This window comes from Lepus europaeus, chromosome 4 (assembly GCF_033115175.1).
Source record: "Lepus europaeus isolate LE1 chromosome 4, mLepTim1.pri, whole genome shotgun sequence".
NCBI classification, from domain to species: Eukaryota; Metazoa; Chordata; class Mammalia; order Lagomorpha; family Leporidae; genus Lepus; species Lepus europaeus.
The window spans coordinates 89,247,337-89,260,942 of NC_084830.1; the positions used below are offsets into that span (position 1 = coordinate 89,247,337).

The 13,606-nt window shown below is 38.2% G+C and overlaps 1 protein-coding gene across 1 annotated transcript in view; it reads right to left on the bottom strand.

Moving 5' to 3' along the window:
• RP1 (RP1 axonemal microtubule associated) overlaps positions 1–9,843 on the bottom strand; it is a 293,476-nt gene extending 283,633 nt beyond the window's left edge. Inside the window, exons 1-2 of the mRNA XM_062189888.1 lie at positions 9,232–9,843; positions 7,441–7,612 (exon numbers count right to left, since the gene is read on the bottom strand). Coding sequence (XP_062045872.1) covers positions 7,441–7,612; positions 9,232–9,843 — 784 coding nt within the window. The remainder of the gene's footprint in view (positions 1–7,440; positions 7,613–9,231) is intronic.
• Positions 9,844–13,606: the final 3,763 nt, after the last annotated feature.

Consider the following 13,606-nt stretch of genomic DNA (forward strand, 5'->3'; position numbering starts at 1 on the left):
GTATCTTGAGTATCTGAATTCATATGACCAACAACTAATAATGATGTGTACAAGACATTCAAGAAAAACCTTATCTTTAAATATGATTGAAGTACCTTTAAATTACTTTCTTCCTCTAAGTCCAAGTAGTTAATTATTTTTGATTTTCTTCTTCTATCTATCAAGCCAAACATGTTATTGAAATAAAGCTGACTGACTGTATCAACAATGGCCTTGTCAACAAATTCTTTTCTAATACTGGCTCTATTGTTCTTATCCAGAAAAATGCTTTTGCTTGACTGTGGTATATATGGCTGCATTTTCATCCATAATTGGAAACTCCAAGAATTTTCAATATCAGAAGCTTTGCGATATGCAAATCCTCGCTGTTCTTCATTTACAGGATGGATAATAACAGTTAGTATTGGGCAATGCTGACCACAAAGAGCGTAGAGTTTATCCAAAGAGTCACCTTCCTGAATTGCACTATGAGCCACAGTACTGCCAGGCAATGGTTGGTTTTTAATAGCATCATGAGATACAGGGTGAACTTTGTTACCAGCAGGTGTAAAGGCATGAGTGACAGATGTGCATACTTTTTCTGACTGGGGATTACCCTTTTTCTCTACTTGGTGTACTGTTATGCCCTCCTTGGCACAAGTTTTCTTCTTAACTTCTAGCAAATCTTCACCAAAAGGCTCAGAGTCACTACCATGAGGCATATTGAAGTAATTGCATTTCAATTCAAGGGGTTGAGTCAGTTCCTCCACTTCTGAGGAGGAAAGTTCAGCCATGGTTGGGCCTGGCATCAAATTTCCAAAATGTGAATATGGTACCTCATTACTGTTATTATCAAGTAGGGTATCCACAGATGTGGTATCTGCATTGCCATACATACCAGGATTCTCAGATGACAGCCTTAGCAAATGATTTTCTCTTAGGAGCCACTTGCCTTTGTCGATCAATATTCCCTCCTGTGTGTCTCTGGAGATCCTGTTATGATTATTTTGTTTTGTACCATTTTCTACAATGTTGCCCCTGTGATAACTGTCCCTCACACCATTAACATTCCATGTGTCTTGTTTTTCCTCCTGGAATTCCTGCAGCATAGGTGAATTATTACATACCTGTTCAGAACAGCCAAATGACTGAACTTCAGAATCATAAACACCTGCTTTTCTAGCACACTGAAATTCCACGGAATTGTAAGGGCAAACCTGAGATCTGTGTGTAGACCCAGAGAAAAAAGATGGTTTAATAATCTCTGATTTACCGTAAAGTTTTTCTATTGCCCTTTTAACAAATCCTCTATTGTATTCTTTTTCTTGGGCAATCTCATCACTGTCATTTGGACCATCACTAGGTGTTTTATATGGCTGCTCACTCTCACTGTCTGGTCTATAATCTGACCAATCAGAAGTCACTGGACTTTTGAAGCACTTTTTAAAATCAGGAGAGGCTTCTGAGTAACTTTCACTTTCCATGCTTCTCACCATCATTTTTACTCTCATCTTAGTTTCTCCCTCTTTGAATTCCTTTTCAGTATTTTGCTTAGAATCATAGCAAAAAACTAAAGATGGTGGTGTCGCTGATCTCCTGCTAATTGTCTCACAAATTACACCATTCTTTTTTTCTTCTGTAGCATTCCTACCAGATAAGTCTATTAATTCCAAATTTTTACTAGCCTCTAATTCTTTGGGGGTTGGTTCTTCAGTGGATGGCTCTCTTGTATTTACCTTTGCATTAAAGATAACAGAGTCCTGGTTATCTAATTCTTCAAAAGACTCCAATTCTGAAATGTTGTTTCTTTCACTAGATGCCATGCTATTGGTTATTGAGCCTGGATCATCAGAAGTTCTTGAATCTTCCTTATCAAAGGATGTATATGCATTTTTATTCTGAGATTTCTCTATTGAGCAATTGTTAAATTCATGTGCAGAACTATGTTTCTTTTCCATTTCTGGCTCAATTTTATTTTGGAAAAGGTCACCGGGGCTTAAACTACTGACATTTTGAAGAGACACCAATGTATCAAAGTCATTTTCATACTCAGGATCTGCCAAAATATTTGAGGCTTTGTGAATTTTATCAACTCTTTCTAATTCTTCAGTTAATTCCAAGTTATCTGAATATGTGTTTTCTTTGGAATTTAACAAGTCCATGGTATTGCACACTCTGCTAGGAGTGTAGGACTCAACAACTGGACAAGTCATTTCATAAATATGGTTCTCCTTCTGAGCACAAGCCTTGCAGGAAGATACAGCACCAGCAGATGAACAGACCTCTACCTGGAAACAAGCCTTGTTTTTGGAGATCTGATCTACAACACAATTATCACTAAGAGGAAAAGTTTCACAGGGTTGACCAGTCTCTGTTGGAGGGTAAGTCTTATTCACAGTACACACCTCACTTGGAGAGTATGTCATCTGGGAAACACAGACTTCAGAGACACAAGCCTCATCAGCAGTGTAGCCTCCATCCAAAAATGAGATTTTCTGTGATTTTCCCTTTTCATCGCACTCAGCACTCTGATTGTTGGCCACGGAACAATTTTCAGAAAGATCTATTGGAGTCATATCTTGTTCTTTCTCGCTGAGCCCAACGTGACTTGTGGTTGACTCCACTAAGTTAGCTACAGCAGCCTTCAAGTCATCAGCTTCTTCTGTGATAGCAATGTGCTTTAAAACCTCCAACAGTGCAGGTGCTTCTGAAGACCTGTTGGTAGTCTTATGAACATCATCTTGACAGAAGCCACTCACACTTCCCTTTAGGTTTAGCACAATGAGCCAAGCTAGAAGAAGATTAGTGGACCAATTAGATATTGCAGAAGGGAAGGGAACATCTGCAAGTGAAGCAGACACTTGAACAACTCCATTCTGTGACTTGTGAACGCTGGGAACTGAAGTTTGGAGTTGATGAAGCACAAGGCCTGATAAGAAGTCTTTTGACACATCCATAGGATCTACTTGAATGGCAGCCTCTACACCTTGCTCTTTTGTAGCTAGGTTTATTTCTTGGTTAGCAAGGCTTACTTCTGGTCCTGTCTTTTCAGCTGATACCTGACTTCCAGAACTCCAATCATTAGTAGTTGGCTGTGAAAAAGCATGACACTGATGCAGGGAAACTAAGCAAGACTCTTTCAGAGATCCAATCTGACTCTCGAGATCTTTGTTAAGTTCTTCACCATTATCTTTAGCAATAGATTGACCTACCTCTTTACATAGATTATCTACTGAAGAAACATTATTTTTGGTTGTACACTTATCACTTTCCACAACAAAATTTCCTTTTCCAGAACTTGCAAGAGAATTATTTCCCGGAAAACCATTATTATTACAACTTACCACACTCCTCTCATTTTTGCATACTGGAGCTGATTTTCTAAGTTTTACAGTTGAATATGTATTTACATTCTGCAACCATCTCTGTATATAATTTTGAACTGAAAAATGGGCAATATCTTCAGGAAAATCACCTCTATTCAATGACACTAAGGAATTTGCCCTGGTTGTAGTATGCTGTTTACTTACAGTGGCACCTGATTTTAATCTATCCCCTTTTGGTTTTTTCTGGATTTTTAAAGTTATATGTGAATCATTAACTTTTGAAACTGAATTCTTCTTTGTCATTCCTCTCAAATACCCAGATGCCATTTCTGCTTGAGGCTGTGGGCCACTAAAAGCTCTGGGGTTTTGCTCAAGGTTAAGTATATGAAATAAACTTTGGTTTTCAAAAGTACTTTTGTAATATTTAGATTCATTGTAGGAATGTATTTTATCTCCATAACCAGTTTCCTTTTTTTTCGGTCCTCCTAAGCTTACTTTCTTTAGTGGTCTGAACTTTCTTTTGGTTAAAAGTCCTTGAACCTTAGAATTTTGAGTACTACTTAATCTATTTCTATGAAAATTCTTGGTTATTATGGGATTGAGATTACTTTTGGAAGAAAAATTATTTGGTTCAATTCTCATATCACTTACACAGAGGTCTTCCTCACAAAGCATCCTTCCTTTAAGAGGTTTCTGTGAACCTTGCAATAAGGCTTGCTGTGCAACTCTACCTCCTCTGTTGATTCTCTGATTCTGACTGAGGATTCCTTTGGTTGCAATTGCTTCATTCTGATAGCTGTTATTTATCACTTGTTTCTGAGATTTCTTCTTCTTTTTTCTAGCAGAAGATGACCAAATCTGCTTTTCATTGTCTGGAAGTTTTTTTAAACCACCCTGACCAAATCCATTAACTAGCCTGTCAATTCTTGTCCTGACGGTAGAGGATCCTATTGAGGCTGGAGCCTCAGAACTGCTTTTATCAGTTCCAGAGTTGTTACTTGAAGAGTGAGTTGCATCTGCTGAAATAGGACTGAACCTATCACTGGTGTTATCATAAATTCTGAAGTTCTTGATTTCAGTTTTGTTCCCTGATATTACACTTTCAATTGCACCTTCCTCCACAACTGAATTCTCTGATATGGTCAATGGCAAGCCGTTTTTATGGGACATCTCTAACATCTTCTGACTTGTAATTTCTATAACACCAGCACCTATTGCACTTGACTTGAGCAGTCTCCTTTCTTTTTTTCTTTCTACAGATGACTCCATTTGCTCATTATTATTGATCTGAACAAGTACCGGTTTGTTAGATACTGATGACATTTTGCTGCAAGAATGTGTGAACATGTGATATTCAGATTTGTTTTCCCCACCTTCCCTTTCTTCACTATAGGAAAACTGTTTCTCTTGAACCTCAGTTTCAGATACTAAGGTCACACTCCCTATCACAGATTTCTTTTGTCTCATTCTTTTTGGTCCAGGTGTAGGGGGCCTATAAAACCGATGCTTCACTTCATCTTGAGTTTTTTGGGTGACATCTGTGTCTATAGCAACATTCTCCCAACTAACAGAACTGCAAGTTTCAGCCCCTCGATCTGTCATTTGAGTGTTGATCTCCTTTGCCAAATTGCCCTCTTGATTACGGTCTTTCTCTAGAGGTGAGACATCTGCAGACAATGAGCACGCTGCAAGCTTTAAACCAGATGATCGATCATCTCTTCTTTCAGGAAAACCGCTTATCTCACTCTTTTCATCATTATTAGAAAGATCAGCCCTACTGACAGTGGTTGTCCATTTTAAGGTCTCCTCCCCTTTTATCTTGAATCGAACTTTCATCTCAACTGTCATAGTACCATCTTGATTAAAAATAATCGATTTCTCAACATCATCTTCAGAAGGATATATTGATAAATTCTGAGAATCATTTTTTTCTAAGGCCAAGTAATTTTCAGGAGCAAAAGAACAGTCTGAGTAACAATCATTACTATATGTTTTGTCTGAAGAAACAGAGTAAATCTGAGATCTTGAGATTGAAGGCTTATGTGTGCTCACTTTCAAGATTTGAAGAGTAAAAGATTCCCACATCAAAATATAATGTGGAAGTTAGAAAAGTTACAAACATCCATTGGAAGAGGCAGCAAGGAAAGAAAAGAAAAAAAAGAAAGAATTGAGATGAAAACTATCATATTTTCTGTATTTCATAGTCAAATGTTATTGATACATTATTTCTTAGCTCTATATATTTAATGGTTATGAATCATTTCTTCAAGTCACTCTTGGAGACCTGTAATCCTACCTCACTGAGAAGATTCATAAAAATTTAACATTAATAAGGCAATTTTAACAAGAAAGTAGAAATTGCTAAGAATTTATGGGAGAAAATTCCTGGTTCCTGGCTTCAGATCAGCCAAGCTCTGGCCATTGCAGCCATTTGGGAAGTGAACTGGCCAATGGAAAACCTCTTTCTCTCTCTCTGTTTCTCTCTCTCTCCCTCTCTGCCTCTGTAACTCTGCTTTTCAAATAAATAAATAAATCTTTTTTTAAAAAAAGAATTCTATGGGAGAAAAAACTGGGTTTTGTGAGGTATTTGTTTTGTTTTATTTTATTTTCCAATACTAAAATTTTAGTCTAACCAAATATTACTTATGTATTCAAACAAGGCAAGTAACAATGGTAATAATCATTTTCCTATCTGTGCATATCAAAGAGAGGCATCTGCAGTTTTATTAAACCAGAAACACTTTTATAATTTATATAATACTGGGTTAAATAAGTAATACTTATTAATTTAGCATTCATTTTGTATAATTAGTGAAGTTGATTTAACATGAACAGTACAAAGGAGAACAGAGATAGACATAAGTCCTGTTATTAGTTATCATCTGAATGTGCATCCTTAGAATTAACTTTGGCACTCTTGCTTCTTAAATTCTATCAAATTACTATTAGTAATCTCTGTAGATTTATTTACTCATGCTTACCATCAGGTAAACATCCTTAACATTTCCCAGTATAAACTTCAAGGTACTTTTTCTTAGTTTTGGTATAATTTTACCCAACTTGCAAATGAAAATATCTCTTAATTTTTTAAAGTAAAATTTAAAAGTCCCCCGATTCCCTCAAGTCATCAAAAATAACATTCAGCAGCCTGTGTCAGACATAAAACAATAAAACCATTTTAGTAAAATGGACAAGGTAAAAGTGTATTATCATGTACAGAACATATATTTGGCAGCCTAATGCCAACATAACAAGAATATTAATAATTATCTACTGAGTATACATATGAAATAATTAAATTACAACTATAAATAGTAGATGAGTTTCAACCACATTAGCAGTAAGTAAAAGGATAAATACTACTTAAAATGCACCTTATCTCATATCTAAAAAGAATGAAAATTAAAATTTAGATATAATTGGCAGCTAAAGTTCCCTGGAAATACTGGCACAAAGCATCATGACCTAGCTTCATTATGCTATCATATGGACCTCAGGAAGGCATATTCCTCACCCATCCCAAGGATAATACCATATCATGCAGCAGATGCAAAGGAATTAACAACCTAAATTATTGTTAACTGGCATGAAATGGCTGCATGAACCTGCTTTTATTAAATAAAAAATTGTTCTAAGAACCTGTGAATTTTACAGGTATTACTTAAGAAAGTAGAAATATAGCCATTCCACTAAACTGAACTCAGTTATGAACACTACACACTCCAACTACCAAGGACATCACAGAGATTCCATAAAATTCTTTTCCAAAGTATAAAATGTTGACAGTTTGATTTTTTGATTAAGTACTTTAAGAAGAAGAAAAAGGGAAAGGGAAGCAGAGGAAGGGAAGAAGGAGGGAGGAAGGAAGGAAGAAAAGAAAAAAAAGAAAAGAAATTAAAAGAAAAGAAAAGAAGCATACCTCATCAATTTAAACAGACATATCATTGAATTAGAAAAGTCTAAAAAAATTATCAGGTAATTTCCATGACTACTTCCAACTACATGGATAACCAATTTCAGTTCAGAATCTTTTTAATCCTCTCATATTTTCTCTTCTGTGATGAAGGAAAGTGGTCTTGTGGAAGCAAAAACCTCAGGTTTAAAGGTAATGGCTAAATATTTATAATTGACTTACTTTTTCTGCTTTCTGACTTGGCATTTCCCTTTCGGTATACACGATGAGAAATTCCTGGTAATTTAGCAGGAAGCAAGTACTTTTGGGTGTCATAATTCCCTGGTTTAAATGGCTCCCTTCCGGCTGCCACCACAGCTCCAGAGCTCAGGATCACCGCCTGAAGACTGGGAACCTAGGAGAAACCAAAGAGTCATGGCCTTCATATAAACAAGTTTTATTTTTTGCATGTGGCCATTTTTTTTATTAAACTTTTATTTAATGAATATAAATTTCCAAAGTATAGCTTATGGGTTACAATGGCTTCCCCCCTCCCATAACTTCCCTCCCACCCGCAACCCTCCCCTTTCCCGCTCCCTTTCCCCTTCCATTCATGTAAAGATTCATTTTCAATTCTCTTTGTATACAGAAGATCAGTTTAGTATATATTAGGTAAAGATTTCAACATTTTGCCCATATAGCAACATAAAGTGAAAAAACTACCATTGGATTACTAATTATAGCATTAAACAGCAATGTACAGCACATTAAAGACAGAGATCCTACATAATTTTTTTTCAAATTAATTAATTTTCTATGCCATTTCCATTTTAACACCAGGTTGTTTTTTTTTTTTCATTTCCAATTCTCTTTATATACAGAAGATCACTTCAGTATATAATTAGTAAAGACCTCATCAGTTTGTGCCCACACAGAAACACAAAGTATAAAAATACTGTTTCAGTACTAGTTATAGCATCACTTCGCTTTAGACGACACATTAGGGACAGATCCCACATGGGGTGTAAGTACACAGTGACTCCTGTTGCTGACTTAACAATTTGACACTCCTGTTCATGGCGTCAGTAATCTCCCTAGGCTCTAGTCATGAGTTGCCAGGGCTATGGAAGCCTTTAGAGTTCGCTGACTTTGATCTTATTCTGATAGGGTCATAGTCAAAGTGGAAGTTCTCTCCTCCCTTCGGAGAAGGGTACCTCCTTCTTTGATGGCCCCGTTGCATGTGGCCATTTTATAATTTTGACTGAATCACCTTGACAACGTCACAGGCTTGAGATAAGCACCCAGCATTTTCTTAGATACCAACAATGAATACAAAACAACTGGAAATACTAAACTGCAGAGGGTGGAGAACGATGAACACAACATAACTGAGCCAACATACGAGGCAGACAGAGATTGGCTGGTCTTCTGACAAAACCAAAGTAATTTTAAAAGGTATGCGCTATTTCCTACCAGTCTGCAGCCAAATGCTTGGTGGACACAGCCGGGCAGGGAAGGTGAACACGCAGTCAGCTGTAGACCCCCAACAGGGATCCCTGGAAAACCCACTCTCTAACTAGGAAACTACTACTCTAGCCCATTCCTCTCCAAGAAATAATGGCAATACTTGAAATCTATGCATTGGTTTTTCGTATGTATTTTTCATAAACTTTTTAAAGACCCCTCCTATGCATGGGCTTAAATAAAAATGCACGAAAATAAACATATATTTTAATTCAATTTTCTACTAAGTTTTTTTTTTAATTATCTGTGTATTGTCAAAACCGGATCCCATGACAAAACATTATCTAACTCGGTGCTCAGGGCAGGCAGAAAGGGGACGGAAGCATGGGAGAAAGAAAAAAAATCCTCGTAACCAATGGCCTGTCGGAGTGTGATGAAAAAACACATTTCACAGGGTCACAAAACGGAAAACATACAGGCAGGCGCTCAAGGAGAGAAGAGGCCTTGCTTCCCCAGGCCGTAAGTAACTTCCCGCACCAATCCAGAGTGAGGAGCACCCAGAATACTCACCTTCCTTCCGTCTGTGGCGTACAGCTTGACCACCGAGAAGCGCATGACGCCCGTCAGGTGCTGAAGAAAGCCCTCGAAGCTCTGGGTGACCCTCTTGCTCAGAACGATCGTGCGCCTCGTCCCGGGGTCCCCATTCCGGAAGACCATGAGCCTCCGCGGAGGGCGGAGCATGCTAGCAGCGGTGACGACAGGGTGGTGGTGCGCATGCGCGCTGAGAGTGCGGCTGCTGAGCCAGGGCTTGGGGCGCCGGCTGGCCTTGTCCAGGTCAACCGGCTGTACCTTCTTACCATGGGAACACAGGTACGACTCACCATCCTCCAGTTCCTCCAGGCTCGTGATGCAATGCCTTCCACGAGGGGTGCTGATGTTCCTCACCCCGAAAGGCAGGGGCACCTTCCTGGACAAGTTATCAAGCAGAGCGTCGAAGGTCTTAAAGGAACGAGGGTTGACCACCACCCTGACCCCACCAAACTGGGGGTCTCCGCTCTTGTAAAAGCTGATCCGTTTGGCGACAACAGGATGAGTGACACTTACATGGCGAGAAGATAGAATTTGACCTTCAGACAAAATCGGTTGAATCATGGAAAAACTTGTAGAAGGGGTGTCACTCATTTAGGCTAAGACCTAAAGAGGAAAGAAAATCATTCATTTACAAAATAATAACACTGTAGAGTCCATAATAATGCTACTGTATGCTAATTATTATGTTTTATTATGTTCTTATGACTTTATTCACTAATTGATTTCTTTATTCAGGCATTATACCTGCCAATTTCAAAAGATCAGTTTAAGGGATTTAAAAAGACATATAGGGAGCTGTTAAATAAGGATATTTGTCAATTAAGAATTGAAAACCTGAAAGCACTAAAAAAGGGCCTCAGTAAGTAAAATTTTTACATACGCCTATGCAATGGAAAACCATGCAACTTTAAATAGATGACTTGTTAAAAATGGCTCTTCTTGGATTCCCTTGGATGCACTGCAAGTAGTACCCAGACTATTCCATTTTTACCAGTCCATACAGTGCTGTCATTCATTCAAAGAACATTTATTTAGTACAGTGTTTCCCAAAGTAGAGTATAGTGGTGTGTCACATGATTTTCCTGCATGTTTTCCAATCTGCAGGGAAAAAAACCTGGAACTGTTTTAACATGGCCTTTATTCAAGGATCTGTATGTTACATTCTTCCTAGAAGTTAATGTCAGGTTCATTTTCTTTTGGTCAAACTCATTTGGTTCCATCCAAAGGACAATTTGAAGTTTAGAATCTTTTCTTGTACCTCCTGCTGCTCCCTCAATACCTACTGGATGGATGACTTTGACTGCTAGGACAAATTAATGGGTTACAAAATTCTCTTTTTTGTGTCTCTTTTGTTACTAATTGCAATAACACCTGTTAATTTTAAAGATTCACCAACTTTAGTACTATATAAAAACACAAATATTATCCATAGCTGTGTCATCCAGTGCTAACAACCATCAACCCTTTTGGGACCTTTCTCCATTTGTATAACACACAGAGATAGAGACACACACACATGTACACACACATAAATCAATGTCATGGTCCATGTGTTTTACAGACTGTTTTTTCACTTAGTAATGTGTCATGATCATCTTCTTTTAAAATTTTTTAAAATTATTGATTTGAGAGGCTGAAACAGAGTTCGGGAGCAGTCTCTGCTGGTTCAATAACCAGATCCCCACAACTGCCAAAGCCAGGACTGAGAACCCAATCCAGTTCTTTCATGTGAGTGAAAGGCACCCAACTACTTGAACAATCACTCTCAAGGTCTGCATTAGCAGGAAGCCAAAGTCAGGAGCCAAGATGAGACTTCAACCTAGACACTCCCATGTGGGCTGTGGGCATCTTAACAACTAGTCCAAATGTTGCCTCTATGAACATCTGTTTAAAAGTTGCATGGTGTGGCCAGCGCTGTCACGCAGCAGGTTAATGCCCTGGCCTGAAGTGCCAGCATCCCTATGAGTGCCAGTTTGTGACCTGGCTGCTCCACTTCCGATCCAGCTCTCTGCTATGGCCTGGGAAAGCAGTAAAAGATGGGCCCCTGCACCCGCATGGGAGACCCGGAAGAAGCTTCTGGCCCCTGGCTTCAGATCGGCACAGCTCCAGCTGTTGCAACCAATTGGGGAGTGAACCATCAGATGGAAGACTTTTCTCTCTCTCTGCCTTTCCTCTCTCTGTGTAACTCTGACTTTCAAATAAATAAATAAATCTTAAAAAAATAAAAATAAAAATAAAGTTGCATGATTGGGGCCGGCGCTGTAGCATAGTGGGCAAAGCCACTGCCTGCAGTGCTGGCATCCCATATGGCACTGGTTCAAGTCTCAGCTACTTCACCTACAGTCCAGCTCTCTGCTATGGCCTGGGAAAGCAGTAGAAGATGGCCCAAGTCCTTGGGCCCCTGAACCCTCACAGGAGACCCAGAGGAGGCTTCTGGCTCCTGGGTCCTGGCTCCTGGGTCCTGGCTTCGGATAGGCACAGCTCTGGCCATTGCAGCCAACTGGGGAGTGAACCAGTGGATGGAAGACCTCTCTCTCTCTCTCTCTGCCTCGCCTACTCTCTCTGTGTAACTTTGACTTTCAAGTAAATAAATCTTTTTTAAAAAAATAAAGTTGCATGGTTTTCCATTGCATGGAAAATTCTTTTTCTGTTCCTAGGTGAAACCAGAGTCTGATAAATGAGTAGTTTGTCAAAAAGGTTATCTGGTTCTGCGTTTGTTTTTCATTTGTACATTTTGTGGCTAATTTCTGTTGTTTAAAATTATTGTAATTATTAGTGTCTTTTGACAGAATAAGAAACCCTTGCAGCTTTGAAGATAAACTGAATGAATGAAATTGGTGTAATAGAGAGGGGAAGAAGCTTGTTTGTCATTATAAATCAGCTATAAACCTGACTTAAATCACCTACTTAAATATTTGCAAACTATTATTTAACATTCATCATCTATCTCCCATAACATTTGCAAATCTTATTTATATGTAACGTAGAAGAAAACATTTGAAGATCAGCCTAGAAAATCCCTCTCCCCTTCTCTCTTCCCCAGAGGTATAAAGTAATTATGGTACTTAAGACAATAAAGGCTGATGGAGCAGGCATATGCATCAGGATCTGGGGAATCCAGCTTTGTCATAGAGTCAGCAAAACTGCAGCCTCTTCTCATCCTCATCTGATAAAGTATGGCCTGACCTTGGGCAGTATGCTTAGTTGCCATGCCCTCACCAACTATAAGAATAAATTCCTTCAGTATTTAAATAAAAGACTTCACATGTCTACCTCCAGTTACTTTTAAAGGTGGATTATTAAAAAAATAAAAATTAAAAACAAAAAACAATAAAAAATAAATAAATAAAAAAGAATAAAATAAAAAATAAAAATAAGAAAAAAGATAAAGGTAAAAAATAACAAAAAAATAAACTAATACAAAAAAGCAAAAAAAAAATAAAAATAAATAAATAAATAAAAGTTGGATTATCACATGTTTATTGAATAACATTTTCCATGAATTTTATCTGGGACACATTTTTTACTGAAGTGATATTCATATGTATATATAAGTGTATGTATATGTATGTATATATATGTAAGTATATATATACATACATAAGTATATATATAAGTATATATATACTTACATATATGTGTGTGTGTGTGTGTGTGTGTATATATATATATATATATATATATATATATGCTTTTGAGGCTTTTGATGTTTCTACTTTTCTACCAGATCTCACTATTAAGAGAGGTTTTAATGTGGCCATTGCTTTAGCAGCACATCTGTGCTAGCCTATATACTATAAGGTTTTGTAGGATTTTATGTTAAAACATAAAGGAGATTTTCGTGCTGGGACCATAACAGAGAACATGGACAATAATGACCATGGGAGGGCAGAGGAGATTTTGTTGACCCTTTTCATTGTTGCCTGTCCTCATGAGCAGTGGTTTTGAATGTAACGAATGAAAGGCAGAAGCTCAAAGTACCTTGTCCTGGAAGATATCAGATGTCCAGCTGTGGAGGCGCATTTGCAGAGAAAATACCTGCAGTGAAGTGATTGCCAGGCACCTTGGTAAGTAGGCTGCAGCAAAACCAAAACAAAAATCAGAGTCCTCCACATGATCACTGCTACATGAAACAGGATGTCTGGCAACTCCTAGAAGTTTCTAGGGTAAGTTTTAGGGAGTGTTGAGTTTCTGCATACATGCAAGTGAGAATTAAGAGCCTGTGAAGGGGCCAACGCTGTGGTGTAGCAGGTAAAGCTGCCACCTGCAGTGCCAGCATCCCATCTGGGTGCCGGTTTGAGTCCCGGCTGCTCCATTTCCGATCCAGCTCTGTTCTATGGCCTAGGAAATCAGT